The 13,476-nt window shown below is 39.1% G+C and overlaps 2 protein-coding genes across 4 annotated transcripts; both read right to left on the bottom strand.

The window, feature by feature from the left end:
• Nucleotides 1–1,987: 1,987 nt before the first annotated feature.
• LOC124655210 (rab3 GTPase-activating protein non-catalytic subunit) lies at nucleotides 1,988–7,356 on the bottom strand. The gene is made up of 8 exons (XM_047194142.1): nucleotides 6,958–7,356; nucleotides 5,934–6,068; nucleotides 4,940–5,128; nucleotides 4,640–4,701; nucleotides 3,462–3,619; nucleotides 3,237–3,385; nucleotides 2,541–2,684; nucleotides 1,988–2,340 (listed from the first exon to the last, which is right to left on the bottom strand). Exons 1-8 carry the CDS (start codon nucleotides 7,339–7,341, stop codon nucleotides 2,161–2,163), a joined length of 1,401 nt encoding a protein of 466 aa, XP_047050098.1. The 5' UTR covers nucleotides 7,342–7,356; the 3' UTR covers nucleotides 1,988–2,160.
• Nucleotides 7,357–8,968: 1,612 nt separating this feature from the next.
• LOC124654793 (plant cysteine oxidase 5-like) lies at nucleotides 8,969–11,994 on the bottom strand. Of its 3 annotated transcripts, none has more exons than XM_047193782.1 (6): nucleotides 11,868–11,994; nucleotides 11,252–11,311; nucleotides 11,064–11,145; nucleotides 10,144–10,575; nucleotides 9,428–9,616; nucleotides 8,969–9,324 (listed from the first exon to the last, which is right to left on the bottom strand). In XM_047193782.1, the coding sequence occupies exons 4-6, from the start codon at nucleotides 10,571–10,573 to the stop codon at nucleotides 9,209–9,211; spliced, it is 735 nt and encodes a 244-aa protein (XP_047049738.1). In that variant the 5' UTR covers nucleotides 10,574–10,575; nucleotides 11,064–11,145; nucleotides 11,252–11,311; nucleotides 11,868–11,994; the 3' UTR covers nucleotides 8,969–9,208. The 3 variants fall into 3 exon arrangements, with proteins under 3 accessions (XP_047049738.1, XP_047049739.1, XP_047049737.1); XM_047193783.1 differs by having other exon boundaries at nucleotides 10,144–10,291; nucleotides 10,430–10,575; nucleotides 11,064–11,311; nucleotides 11,868–11,991; XM_047193781.1 differs by having other exon boundaries at nucleotides 11,064–11,311.
• Nucleotides 11,995–13,476: the final 1,482 nt, after the last annotated feature.

Here is a 13,476-nt window from a genome sequence, read left to right as displayed (position 1 = left end):
TTATACATTGGGTTTTATATATAATTGATGCCTTCCGGATGAAACCTACACCCAAAAAACCATTAACTAAAATTTTAATGTTTGAATACATGAGATTTGTGCTCTAGATTAAATATATTGTTACTCAAAGATTTATTAATTTAAATCCAATCACCTTGGTGTTGACTTAGGGTGTAGTCGTTACATGTCAGTGTTTGTCCATGTGAGTCTGTCCCATAAACACATCATGCTACAACCAGGGAAGAACTACCCTGGGAAGAGCAAAAATTAGACATTTTGATCAAGAAATAAAAGAGAAGGAAAAAAGAGATATCAAATAGATCGAGTAGCAAAGTTCCCATTGTTAACATAATTTTGATATTCGAAAGGAAACTGGTAAAATTGTGGTGGAGGTTTTGGAAGCAAAGCCTGAAAACTCTTGCGTGCACACATATGATCCAATAATGGTGGCATGTGAGAATATCCCAAGCATCTCTGGTCATGATGTACACTTTGTCCTTCTTCCTTTGGAAAATGTGTCGAAAGGTGTTGCGTCGGTGGAGAATTGACTTAACTTATCAAATTGAGGTGAGCGGCTGTCGGCTCAGTACTTTCCTATTTGCTCCAATAATTGAGGTTATAGGTGTTGTTGCATCTAATGGCTTATCATATCACCCTGCAAAAATAATGGCTTATCATATCAAGATATAGGCTATCGGGTGTCCCGGTTGGTTCAAGTCAAACGAGGCATGAAAAGTTACACTGCTACCAAGAGATATCATATTCACCCACTTCAGCCAAGAAGCAGAAAGTGCCGCCCGAATCTCTAGATTTGAGGATAATTCAGCTCACCTACTGCCAATATGTGATTCATTAGCATCTACAGTAGATGATGTGATCGAGAAGAGATAAACAGCGGCCACTTGCAAAATTTGCATCTACAAACCCTACGTGGCGAGTCAGTACTAACCAGTTTGTGACTATCGACAGGATCGGGCCTCGTGACTCGTGACCTCTTTGTTATCTACAAAATCTGGCTTGATGAGCCACTACTCATCAGTTTATAGTAATGGCAAGTAGGAGTACAACAACAACAAAAAGATACAAGTCACAAGTCAAGCTTTTTTACATATCACAATTCCAGCGTTGCCTTCCATTACCATCCATAGTCACAAGTCAAGCTTCCCACTTTTCTATCTTTCACATAAATAAACATGATAGTAAGCTGCCCCAATGAAAAATGGTTGCTTATAACCTAATGCGCATATGGCATCTTAAGAGGATATCTCAAGCATCTCACTTGATCTTCTCCACTTCAATGCTTCCTTGATTCTTCTGAAGAAACCGTGCGTTCCGAAAGTGATGCTCTTTGTGTCTTGCTGACAAGTGTTGCATAGCTGAAGATTGAAATCTTCTTTTGCAACCGCTATCATTTTATTAGCCCTAATAATTGAAGTTGCAGGCCTTGTATCACTCAGATGTCTTATCATATCAGCAGACAAGAGATAAGTTATCGAGATGGATTAAGTCAATGAGGCGTGAAAAGTGACATCACTACGGACACCATTATTGATTTAACTTAGAAGTTGGCGACGAACGCACCAACTAGGTCGATAATAGAGATGTTAAGCTTGGCTTGGACCAAAAATAGTCTAATGTCAGTTCGAAGGGAAGGTTGGAAGGAGCGACAAATCTCCTAATTTTTCATAGATTCCCAAATAAAAGAAACTTGCCATGCGTCTGAATTGGAAGAATTCAGAAAGTTAGTAATGCAATGAAATTAACCCCAAATAAAAAAAAACTTGCCATGCGTCTGAATTGGAAGAATTCAGAAAAATCTAGGCTAAATAACTTTTCATAGATTCATACCAGATCTGTTTGTTTCCATTTGGCCGTCTATCCAATTTGAGTTCAACAATTCAGTCCACAAAAAATATGCTGGAAGAAGAGTAACCAGAAATACCTGCAACAAATATTATTGATGTGTTCTCGATGCAAAGCTTCAGTAGAATCACACAACCAACTTTATTTATTCACTGGATCAAATCAGACAAAACCTGCTTCCATTTATAACTTCACCAGCAGAACCATAATCACCTGGCCATCCACAAAATAAAATAAACACTGTACATCGCCGGAGATCATTTAATAATGTACAACAAGAAAACAACTGAGAAATTCCTATCCAATATGCCTATTCAAAACAGACAACTGCCCAGAGTCTCCATTGAACAAGTAAACCTCCAACGGGGTATACGATGAGAACACCGATGAGGAGAATCTCGTCGACGGCTGCAAAATTCTGCTTCCCTTGGGGCATGGGATGGCTAGGATACGTGGCCCAGTGCGCATCTGCCAAACCTGACATATCGGAAAAACACAAAATCACAGACAGAAATTAAAAGCACATTCATCACTTTTTTTTGTAAGACAGCTATCAATTTCACGATTTTTCTTCTAAATGGAAAACTAGGACATCTCTGGAATGTGAAAATTTGCATCTGAAATTTACAAATTGTAAGATGGTCAAGAAACCCTGAGGATACCAAGCAACATATTACCTCAATTATGCCTTTTCTTGGGGCATGGATTGCTAGGCACAGGCAATAGTCACTCTTTGTATATTCCAAGTGTGTTGAGCTCGATGATGCCTTGTCTTTGTTCAGGAGCATCTCCACAAAAAGACAAGAAGCATCACGGTAGCCCTGAAACGTTGATCCATAAAATATGTCAGAAGACAAAAACAATCCAAAGTAGTTGCAAACTGACTTATTTGATGTATTATCACTGTCCAGTTATGTGAAGGCACCATATTGTACTACTATACTTCCAGGAAGCGAGGGACCTGGATTATTCATTTGCAGTGCAATGCAACAGATGTAGAGATTAGTCAGATAGTATCCAGTCAAGCTTATACTTTATTTTCTCTGCAAATAATGGAATATCCACTTGGACCCGTTATCATCCCCTTTCAGTGTTAGTGCACTGTGAATTGACTAAACTAGCCTTGCCTCCTATTCATTTGAGGTGGTCAAGGGCAGCTATAAGGATAGGAAGGGTGTTGATGTTGTTTATGGTTATTTTGTTTTTGCCTGAGCCCGAAGAAGGGGTAAAAGGAGCCAATGGAGAGTTGGAGACCAAACCAACAACCAATAGGAACCACATAGACATTTTCTTTACGCCTAAATCTGTCTTTTTGTAAGTTAACTTCTACTGCTTTTTTTATAGAAAATTAAGTTGTAACTCAAGCATTTTACCTTCCATAACCTCACAGCAACAAGGGCACGAGTGTCTAGCAGTAGAATCCGTCCAAGAGAATCAGTTATTGCAGCCAATGTACCACTTGGGGAGAGTGTAAGCCGTTCCCCCTTCCTTGGTGAATCTTTCAAGCATGTTAGAGGTGATGCTGCAGAATATGTAATCATGAGGAACAAAAACTCAATAATTTCGAAGTTAAATGAAACTTATTATTATTCCATTACTTTTTGCAAAGGATTGAGGCTTTGGCCGTGGCTTCTTCGTTGGTGATGGTTCACTCCGCCACAGAATTTTGGACAAAGATGATATTGTCGAAAATGTTGCAGCTACACCTCTTGACAAAATTGCTCCAACTAATGACCTGCCTCTGTCTTCTGATAACCTATATGGAACCACCATGATATTATGGAAGGGCAAAAACAAGTAAAACAAAAATATTTTAGTATTCCGCTGTTAGGATCCCGAGCAGATGCATTGATGGACATTATTTAAATCAATTGCTACGATTGAAATCTGATCATTTGGGCCAAAGTTTGCACCCTAATTCCTACCTTAATATAATATTAATTAGAAAATGCATCATACTTAAACAACCACTACCAATCACTGGTCAGATCGAAGTTCTAATCTTGAACATTAAAATTATTGAAACCATTTTATATACACACTTAGCAGGTTAATACATAACGCGGTGCTGCTCTTAGAAATGATGATGCAACTCTAGCCCAGTTGGTGCAGGATAACGTGGCTGTTCCCTAATTTCCACGTTGGGATATGAGTATATTGAGAAGGGGATGCTCAGTAAGTGAAGTTGTATGTATTATGTTAAATTTCATGTACAGGCTCAGTTCCAGGAGGTGTGATGGGTTAGTGAGGATCAGAAGATTCATATATGTGGGACTTGGTCAAGTATTGCTTTTGTCGCTTACTTTTTTTGACTGGGGTGAACTGCGATCATGAGATACTGGTGGCTTAGAACCTCTATGGGTGGAAGTTGCTTGGCCTTCTTGATCATACATTTGGTTTGGGGCTCTTGGGCACGCGCAGGGCCAGCGTAAGATGTTTAGATTCCTGAGTTCAGCAACTTAAAATAAATTTCCTCATTGATTTCTTCTCCGATGGGTCTTTGAGCAAACAATAATAGGCAAGGCTCAAGTCCCACTTTTACAGATCAAACCATTAGTCTGGTCCAGTTTTACGAACTACAGTTTGAGAAATTTTAGATCGAATAACTTGTAATTTACTAATTTTGATGCAAGACAGACCTAATGGCAATATAGCATGGCAAAACAAAACTGTAAATCTCGCAGTGGAAGGAAATACTGCATGTCTACAGGCTAAAGAGCTAGTAGAATTATCACCCTAATAAAAAATTGCCAAACCAATGCGTAACAGGACTCACCTATATGCTGAAACGACAGCATCCTCTCCAACTGTAATGGCACAGTAGTGGCGCTGACTCGACTGCCCAGCAATAATATAAAAGCAGCTGAATTCAATACGATAGTAACTTCAGGATACTTCCAGTAAAGGTAATTTTTTACATGAAACAGAGTATTACGAATAAAATAAACTGAATCTGTATAGCATTTGCAAAAAAAAAAAACTGGCAGAAAACTGGAATCCATAAAAACAATTTCTGACATGTAGCACGCTGTTAGCAGCACTATGGCAGTAAAATGAAATTGAGAAGGCAAGTCACCTGAAGTTCTAACAGGGGAGGTGGCATTAGCCCAACAATTGCAGCATCGGCAGAAGAACCAAACTTGCTCACATTCCAAATCTGAAGAGGCATCCTTTCAAAAGAACTCTCGTCATCGGCATCTTCTTGTTCAAACTTATCTTTCCACATGCGTGGTTTCACCTCTTGAAATGATTTTTGAAGCATGATCTGCAAGTAACAAATAAATATTATTGAACATAACGAAAAATAATTATAGTTATAAAGGTAGCTTTCGAGCATTGAAATATTGTGTGCGTGAAGTATGCACTATTGGATGCAATATACTGCTACCAGATCAGCAAATTAGTTTAGTACAAAAACATTGATATCACTTTTTATGACAGCAACATAGATATGTATCACACAAGGTACTTCTTTACATTTGTTCCAGTGGAGCAGATACTAGGAAACGTACAGTCCCTCATAGAGGTCTTCTGGAATTGCGGTGGAGCAGAGCACCTTTTGGGGGCTAGCAACTTTTAATGGCTGATTTGAACCATCCTGATTCAACTCAATGGCTGAGATTACGACTCATGAGTTCCCACTTTCTTGATTAAAGATCAGTTCTCACGTGATAAGTTCTTAAGAACAATATGTAGGTTTGCAGGGATAGCTATCTACTTTCCAAGTTTTGCATCAAGCATTACTTTTCTATGATCATTTAAGCTGGAGCCAAATAATAGTGGTGTTTTAGCTAACATGAGCATGCAGGAATAATGTCAGAATTGAGAACCAAGGTTGAACATAGTGCTGCATACATCTCGACAACAGAAAACTGGACAAAATCCATTTGGAAACACATGAAAGTTCAGGGTATACAGTTCAAAATAAGAAGAATACTTCTTAGTAGTTCCGATGTGCATTCACAAGGTTTCCCAAGTTGATGAGGAAGTTATTCTCCAAAAAATTAGCATATCCATCAAATTATGATATCTCAAGCGTAAAAGCAAAATGGTGTAAGACTTGTAGAAACCTGAAGATCAGCACCATCGCAACGCGCAATAACACCAGGAAAAATCACGGAAAGCTCATCTGAACCCGAATCTTCCCAAGCATTTTCCTTCCTCTCACTGAAGTTAAGCTTCAGTATCTTTGCAGGATATATACTCTGAAATACGGAAATACAAGGATCACACTGTTAGCTGAGATATAAAGAAAGAACAACAAATGGAGGCAGACTCATAGTTTTAAGAACCAGCGATGTAACTCTGTAATACATCCACGTGCTCCTAACAGAACAAACTGTAATTACAAAGACTGTCTTGCGGCGCAATGCATGACCTGTCTCCTAAAATAACTGTATGTGTCCAGAGCCCCCATGCGCATAGACAAAGGGAACACTAAATCTAAGAAAAAAATAAATAAGATAAGCTTAAACAACATATCACAACCAATCAAAAAATTCCAAATCAATTAAATATGGGGATAAAGTACAATAACCCCATTATTGATTCTCTCTCATCAATGTACAGATATATTAGAAACAGAAAGAGTGCGAGAAATAAGATATAGTGAAATGCATGCTACTAACCATATCGGACTAGGCTTCTAACACTAAGACTGTTACCGAAACAACTAGAAGCTATGGTATTTTGTTTAGGGTATTTTTTCTTCTCTTTTTAGCTTATTATCACTTCAATAATAGCTGATGAACTGCCTCCATGAGTCCATGTACACTTTAACATTATCAAACAGTGTTGCCTTGCCTGATGGCTGGATGAAACAATTATGCACAAATCTAAAGATTTCGGGTAAAAGTGCTATCTTTGCAGGTCAATACCACCTACCTAGCCAGTTGCCACAATGAACATGCTAAAGCCCCAAATTTCTGCAATTTCTCCTATCCTAGTAAGATCACCGTTAACTACATGATAGGTAGGGAAACCCTAGAGGTTGCAGACTGCCCTTGTTCCAGCAACTGTTGAAACCCACATTAAACTAAATTTTTCTGCGAGGAATTAGTACATTGTGAAAAGAGAGGGGCTTCTATCGGTAACCTGCTTATGCAGGAGATCGCCGGCGAGCGTGTAGAAGAGGATCCACCCAGCATCGGTGCCAACCGCGAGGGCCACTCCCTCCTCCCCTTCGGCAGCCCCCACGTCGAGCGGGACCCACTCCACGGCGGAGATCCGGCCCTCGTCGGGCCCCAGGGCGGGCTTCACCGTGATCCCGCCGCCACCGGCGCCAGCGATCGGGACTATCGCCAGCACGGACCGCGCGGCGCTGGCCACGGCGAGGTCGCGGGCGCGGGGCCCGAGCGAGGCGACCACCGCGGGGTCGTCCAGCCACCCCTCCCGCTCGCCGGCGCCCGCGGCCGCGAGACACCCCGAGGCGGACGCGAGGAGGGCCACCTCCGTCAGGTGGTGGCCCCGCGGCGCCATGGCGAGGCGAGGGTAAGTCGCCGGAGGGCTGTAGATGCTCCGACGCCGGGAGGGGAGCAAACGTGCTCGTCCGATTTCGTTGTCGACAGAGGGAAGTAGATTAGTCGAGATTTAGTATAGTAACCCGTTATTAAACGGCAGTTTTAGTATAGTCCTATGCAACACACATTTTATCTGGCAGCAAACTGGTTTTTTGTAAGACAATGTTTTCTCCGTGGGTTGTCTATAAAGTACTGTATAAACGAGGCTTGTAAGCTCAAGAATGAGGTTTTCCTTGAGTTTTAGCACTAATGCAGCATGTTCAACTTAAGGTGGTATTTGTATGTCATACACATAAATCGGGGTTTTTCCGTGGGTTCTATACAATGGGCACTAATCTCAACAAATTCTTGTTGTCGAAGTAGGATATTTAAAAGTGGCACGTACACACCATTATGTACCATGATGATTTGGTTATATCTTTATCTAGGGTTATTTCAAGCAAAAGAAAATTTAGTTAAATAGAATTGAAATGGCAACACGGCTAGTTTGGCCCCATTTTAGTTAGGAAGAAACAATTTGGCATTAACATCTTAAGTGACATGCTTCTCGCCACACTTAGCTATTTGTTTATATGACCTTTAGCCAAGTATTATTGCAATTGGTTATTAGCGGGTTCAAGACCGCTCATTCTTGTTGGTGCTACTGCTTTTCCGGTGGATATTTGTGATTTTATTATTACGATCTTATTCTTCAACAAAAAAAGGCATAAACTAGAGACTATGAATTTAACGTGTGAGATGGTTGTGCTCTTCGTATAGTTTGTAGCATCATGAGCGCATGGTGACAAACAACATGTGTCCCATATAATCATCCAAATACAGAAATACTCATGTGATACATTTATGGGCACTTATTATATTATCCTAATTTGAGTATGTAGGATCACTTTTCAAATACCACTGAACCGAACCAGAGTATACTTCGATAATTATTCTCATATACCCTGTTGCAAGAAGTATGAACAAAAATAACATCATAACGATTTTTTTAAAATATATAATTATTATGTACATAAAATGGAGTATATATGCAAATTACGTAAAATATTTATAGACTTAAGCTTTCATAACAATCACTTGGGAATATCTAGTATTATTAATAGAGTATATTCAAAGTGATATATTGAAGTAAACGACACACATTAAAAGTGATATACGAGGAATATAGAAGACCGGACTACATACTCTCTAGATAACCATTTCCCTACAAATAGTGAAGCATATATTATATATAGCCTGACGTACCAAGACAATTTCATTAGCACATGAACAGTATAGATTACTGTGGTTATATGTGCTGAAATATATTGTCAGTCCTTCTCCATTAGTTCAGATTTTTGGGTGAACTACCTAGTGCATCAATTCAGGCTAGTACCAGAGCAAGAGGTCTCGAGTTTAGAATCTGGCAAATGATGTATGTGTGTCTGTTTTCAGATTTTTTTTTATAGAAAAGAGTCATTGATAAGGTTTGGACAAGCTAGTACCAGGTCACATAGTGTGGTTAGCAGGTCAAGACACCAAAAAGTAACTCAAGTAATATGATGCGCATGAGGTTCATAGAGAGGAAGGCTGAAAATCACTTGGTATACACTACGAAACATACAATATAATTTCTCAAAAGAAACATACATTATAATTATCTTACAATAGATACATCAGATCACATTCACAAATAGTGGTCATGTGTATAAATAAAGATGCAGAGAAAACACAAGTCAAGTAATAGTGTAATACTTTGCAATACACATATCTATGTTCTTCCTGGTAACTGAAGAATGTTAAGGCAAGCATTAGCATAGCGCTGATCATGGGGTCGGAGCGTGAGATCAGAAGTTCAAAGTTGGTCCTGTGTAAAGATCTCTCCTAATAACGAAGTTGTCAGAGGGCTGGTATTCTTCTAACCAGACGAATTCAGATTCCCTTGTCCGGTCCAATAAAATGCCTGAAGAGACAATAGCAAACGTGTAAATAATTAAGATCCTGAAGTCACAACACGATCAGTGAATTGTGGTTGTTCTTCATCGAACGGAGGTTATAGCAATGACCTGATGGGTCTGATTTTGGTAATCTCCTGAAGTAGGAGCAATGCCTTCCATCCTCGGATGAGTAAGGAGGAGACAAGATGTCCAAGATAGCACATGGAGTGATGGCTTTCATGGCATGGATATTCCCGAGGACCATTGCCCCACAAGGTGCAGATATTTCACCATCTCTTACAACCTTGGCTGGTCTGACTGAAAGCACCAAATAAGTTTGAAATCAGTTATATCCACGATCTACATCTGAAAAAAAAAATTAAGGGTCCTAGGCTGGGGAGTTGGAAGCAAAAGCAATATGGCAAGTTTGCTTGTTACTACATCAAATTATAACACTATCACATTTTTTCTGGTTATTACATCTCAATACAAAATAAGTTAAACCCAGAGTTGTCATGTATGAATTCTCAATCTACAACTACACCCAAGATAGACAAATGCTGTACCCAAAACAAATTACATTTTAGGAGAATTGCTTGCAACTAAATCATATAGTGTCGTTATATTAGAGGGGGGTCCAGATATAAACTCCAAGAATATTAGCAATGAGGAAATAAACAATAAGAATCATCCCAGGGCCTTTCATGTATCTGGGCTATATCTGATGTGTCAAAACGTTGAAGTAGTATATACTCTTATAATATTGTACAGTCTCAACTCAAAACTATTATGCATATAATACAAGTAAGGAGAAAAGGTAAATTTATGATCAAGATAAAACCTACCTTTTGATAAGTTACGAGAATCATCTATATCAATCCAATCATATGATTTGACATGCACTTTACCATACAGAAGTTTGCTGAGCACAGTCATGCCTGGATGGTTGTGCAGTGGAATGATAGATGATGCTGGCATGCAAAATATTCCAATCTGCAGGGACAATGTGAAAGTACATTGGGAAACCTCAAAATCTGTCATAAGAAAGATACAAAGGAGGACAAGAAGACATACAAGTGCTTGAGATATAAAAATTAGCATCACAGTGGGTAAGTAGTTGATGGGGCTTACGGAAAAGCTTTTGCACTCATATATATGACGATATCTGATTGCTGGGCTCGAAGGGAATACAGTTTTTCTATTCAACGCTGGTCTTCTCCAAACACGAACAGCTTGTGCTTCAGACTCAAGTCCAACATCAGAAGGTGTGATCATATCTGTCAGCAAGTTTTGAACCAATGAACGCTATAAATACAGGTGTAAGTTAAAGTTCATCAAAAACCTACAGCTAACTATGTCCATAATTATGTGTTGATCGACATGACTCACACAAGTGAGGTTAAGTGTCTGAATAAGAGAACATAACAGGGGATTTAAAAATATAAAGTGGATGACTAAAACATTCATAAGTGAGGTGGACTTTTAAGCTACTTTCAATGAGAGTACACCTTACAGCAGCATAAGAAAAAGTGAAATAGGTGCAATATCACAACCTTGTCTGCTCACAGGTCACAGCTGCATTATGTCTGAGTTTTTATTTATTTATTCAGGATAGCATAGAATAATATAATCTATTTAATGTAATGAATTTAGCATATGTAGTTTGTGTTTTTTCTCAAAGCAGCACAGAAACACATCTATGCATCGACTGATGCAGAGACTAAGGGTTCCCCCTTTTAGAAAAAATACAATATGTATTTCTTACCTAATACATCACGAACATTTTCGACAGCTTCAAGAGATGATGGCCCTTTTTCAGATAATGATACTTTGCAGACCTCATAGAGCTTTTGGATTGCAGCCATAGAATCAAATGACTTATATAAGTTAATAAGTTTTTCTTTTCGAGAGTCTTAACTCATTAACTTAATAATTTAATAAATTAGTCTCAACCCTGAGAAGAATTCACTTTTAACACACTTCTCTGAGTCAGATGGAACTATCCTTGGCAGCCTGTTCCAGTAAGAAAAGAAAATTAACATCAGGATGTTCACACCAGCGAAATTAACTCATTAACTTATTAACCTGTGACTAATTTCTAGAAGGAAAAGAAAAGACCGCTCATGCTCATATCTCATTGAATTCAGGTGGTTAACAGCCACCAATTTGTGACTAATCGTTTCTATAGTACAGATAGAACTAAAAACATGAACACCAATATGCTATCGCTGGCATAAATACCACAACACCATATACAAATTCAGCATCTACCTATAACACATAACCACTATTGCTTGGATTTACATTGATTTCCCCCTTTTTAGTTCACCTAATTCTACTGATAATCCATCAGCGACCCTATTCATCCACCAAATTTGACCACGCATTAGAGAAACGAACAAAAAGGAACTCGATTTAACTCCATCCAAACTAGAAAGAGTTATTTTCAGACTTTCTAGGGCCAAGAAACGTCTCAATGAACAGGGATACAGATGGATGAGATCCCACCCGGCGCTATGAATCAACCAAAATTACTGGATCGAACCAAGAAACAGAGGTAACGAGATACCTTGGAAGGGGTGATGAGAGAGAGGAGGAAGGCCGTCCCCGCGGAGCTCTCTTCCGCTGCTCTCCAGTGGCGACATCCCATCTTGTACTTGCACCTTACTGGGTTGGTGAAGAAAAGGAACGGCACCAGAAATGATGTCGAAATATGCAGGACAAAAAGACTTCCTTTATTTTTCTAGAAGATATCTGAATGGGACATAAATCAGTGTTGATGCTCCTTTTCCTCTGAATAAATTTCATGGGGGAATACCGGAATATTATACAAGTACAATAAAAATGTTTCCAGTCATGGTTTGTTTAACGAGAGACACCGCGTACAACAATAACCAACACAATACTACATACACACCGCATGTCGCATAGTTGAGACCCGAGAGTATACTCGTGAGTTGTAAAATGTGATCGGGTTTTCCATCGAGCGCACGTTAGATTATGTGCACCGTCGGATGGAGCAAACCAATGCACGGGATGACAAGTTTAGAATTTTGCATGCCACGTGGCGAGTTATCATAGAGTCGCGCGCGGGGCCCAATTGAAATCCAAAATAGTTAAGTTCGATGAAGTTACCATTACCGTCTAGTCTATTTTAAGTACACCGTCATGTCTGAATTTGTTTTTAGGATTTGATGCATCTATATATTAAGCTCGGCTTACATATGTTCGATTTCAACATCTAACCAACATAGTTGTTCTTCATCATGTATACTAGCAAGGAGGCTCTCGCAAATGCGAGGGCATCATCTTTAGTTGGTTGAAAGTGTTCGATGAATAAATACATAGTTATGTGGATATCAGATTATTTCCCTCTATGCGATAAGAAACAAAAAAAAATTGTACGACTATTAGAAATGCTATGGTAAACATAATTAAAGTCTCACATAGGTTGTTAGCATGAATGGACATAAGACCGTAAAAAAGTCAAACATTATAAGTGACGCAAGATATGGACAAATATGTTTTTTAATTGTACAATGGATGTAGTTATGCAAGTTGTAATATGTATGTGTTACTTTATCTAGAGTTTGACGCATCATTAGTGACCCCATATTTTCCGTGGTGGAACATAAGCCCACATTATGATGAAGCAAAGATGAGGTTGATGGCATGAGCTAGCGGGTCATCTTTGCGGTGCAACATCATCACGAGCATGTAGTGGTCTAGCGCATCACCAAAGCACCAATAAGGGGTTGATGAGATCATACAATGACACTATCATTAAAAGAAGTTAAATATTACAAGTGACTCAAGATATCAACAAATATGTATGTTTAATTGTACAATGGATGAAGTGGTGTAAGGAGAAATATGTACATGTTACTTTGTTTGGACTTGCATCACGGTGGCCCTGTATTGTCTTTGGTGGCACAAAAGCTCACCGTATGAAGAAGCAGAGAGGAGGTCGATGGAATGAGCTAGTAGGCCATGTTTGCAGTGCAACATCATCGTCAAAGCATGAAGCGGTCCTAGCACATCTTGACAGAACCAAGAAGGGATTGAAGGTACAACACGATGATACTATCAGCAACAACAATGGTGATGCTCCGAAACATAGGATAATTAAGTTGGCATCAAAGGATAGCTATGTCACATCAATTTAGATCTATAGCCCT

The sequence above is a fragment of the Lolium rigidum genome, chromosome 5 (assembly GCF_022539505.1).
Source record: "Lolium rigidum isolate FL_2022 chromosome 5, APGP_CSIRO_Lrig_0.1, whole genome shotgun sequence".
Classification (NCBI taxonomy): Eukaryota; Viridiplantae; Streptophyta; class Magnoliopsida; order Poales; family Poaceae; genus Lolium; species Lolium rigidum.
Note: the sequence above shows the minus strand (reverse complement) of the source record. Positions and strands in the feature narration are given on the sequence as shown.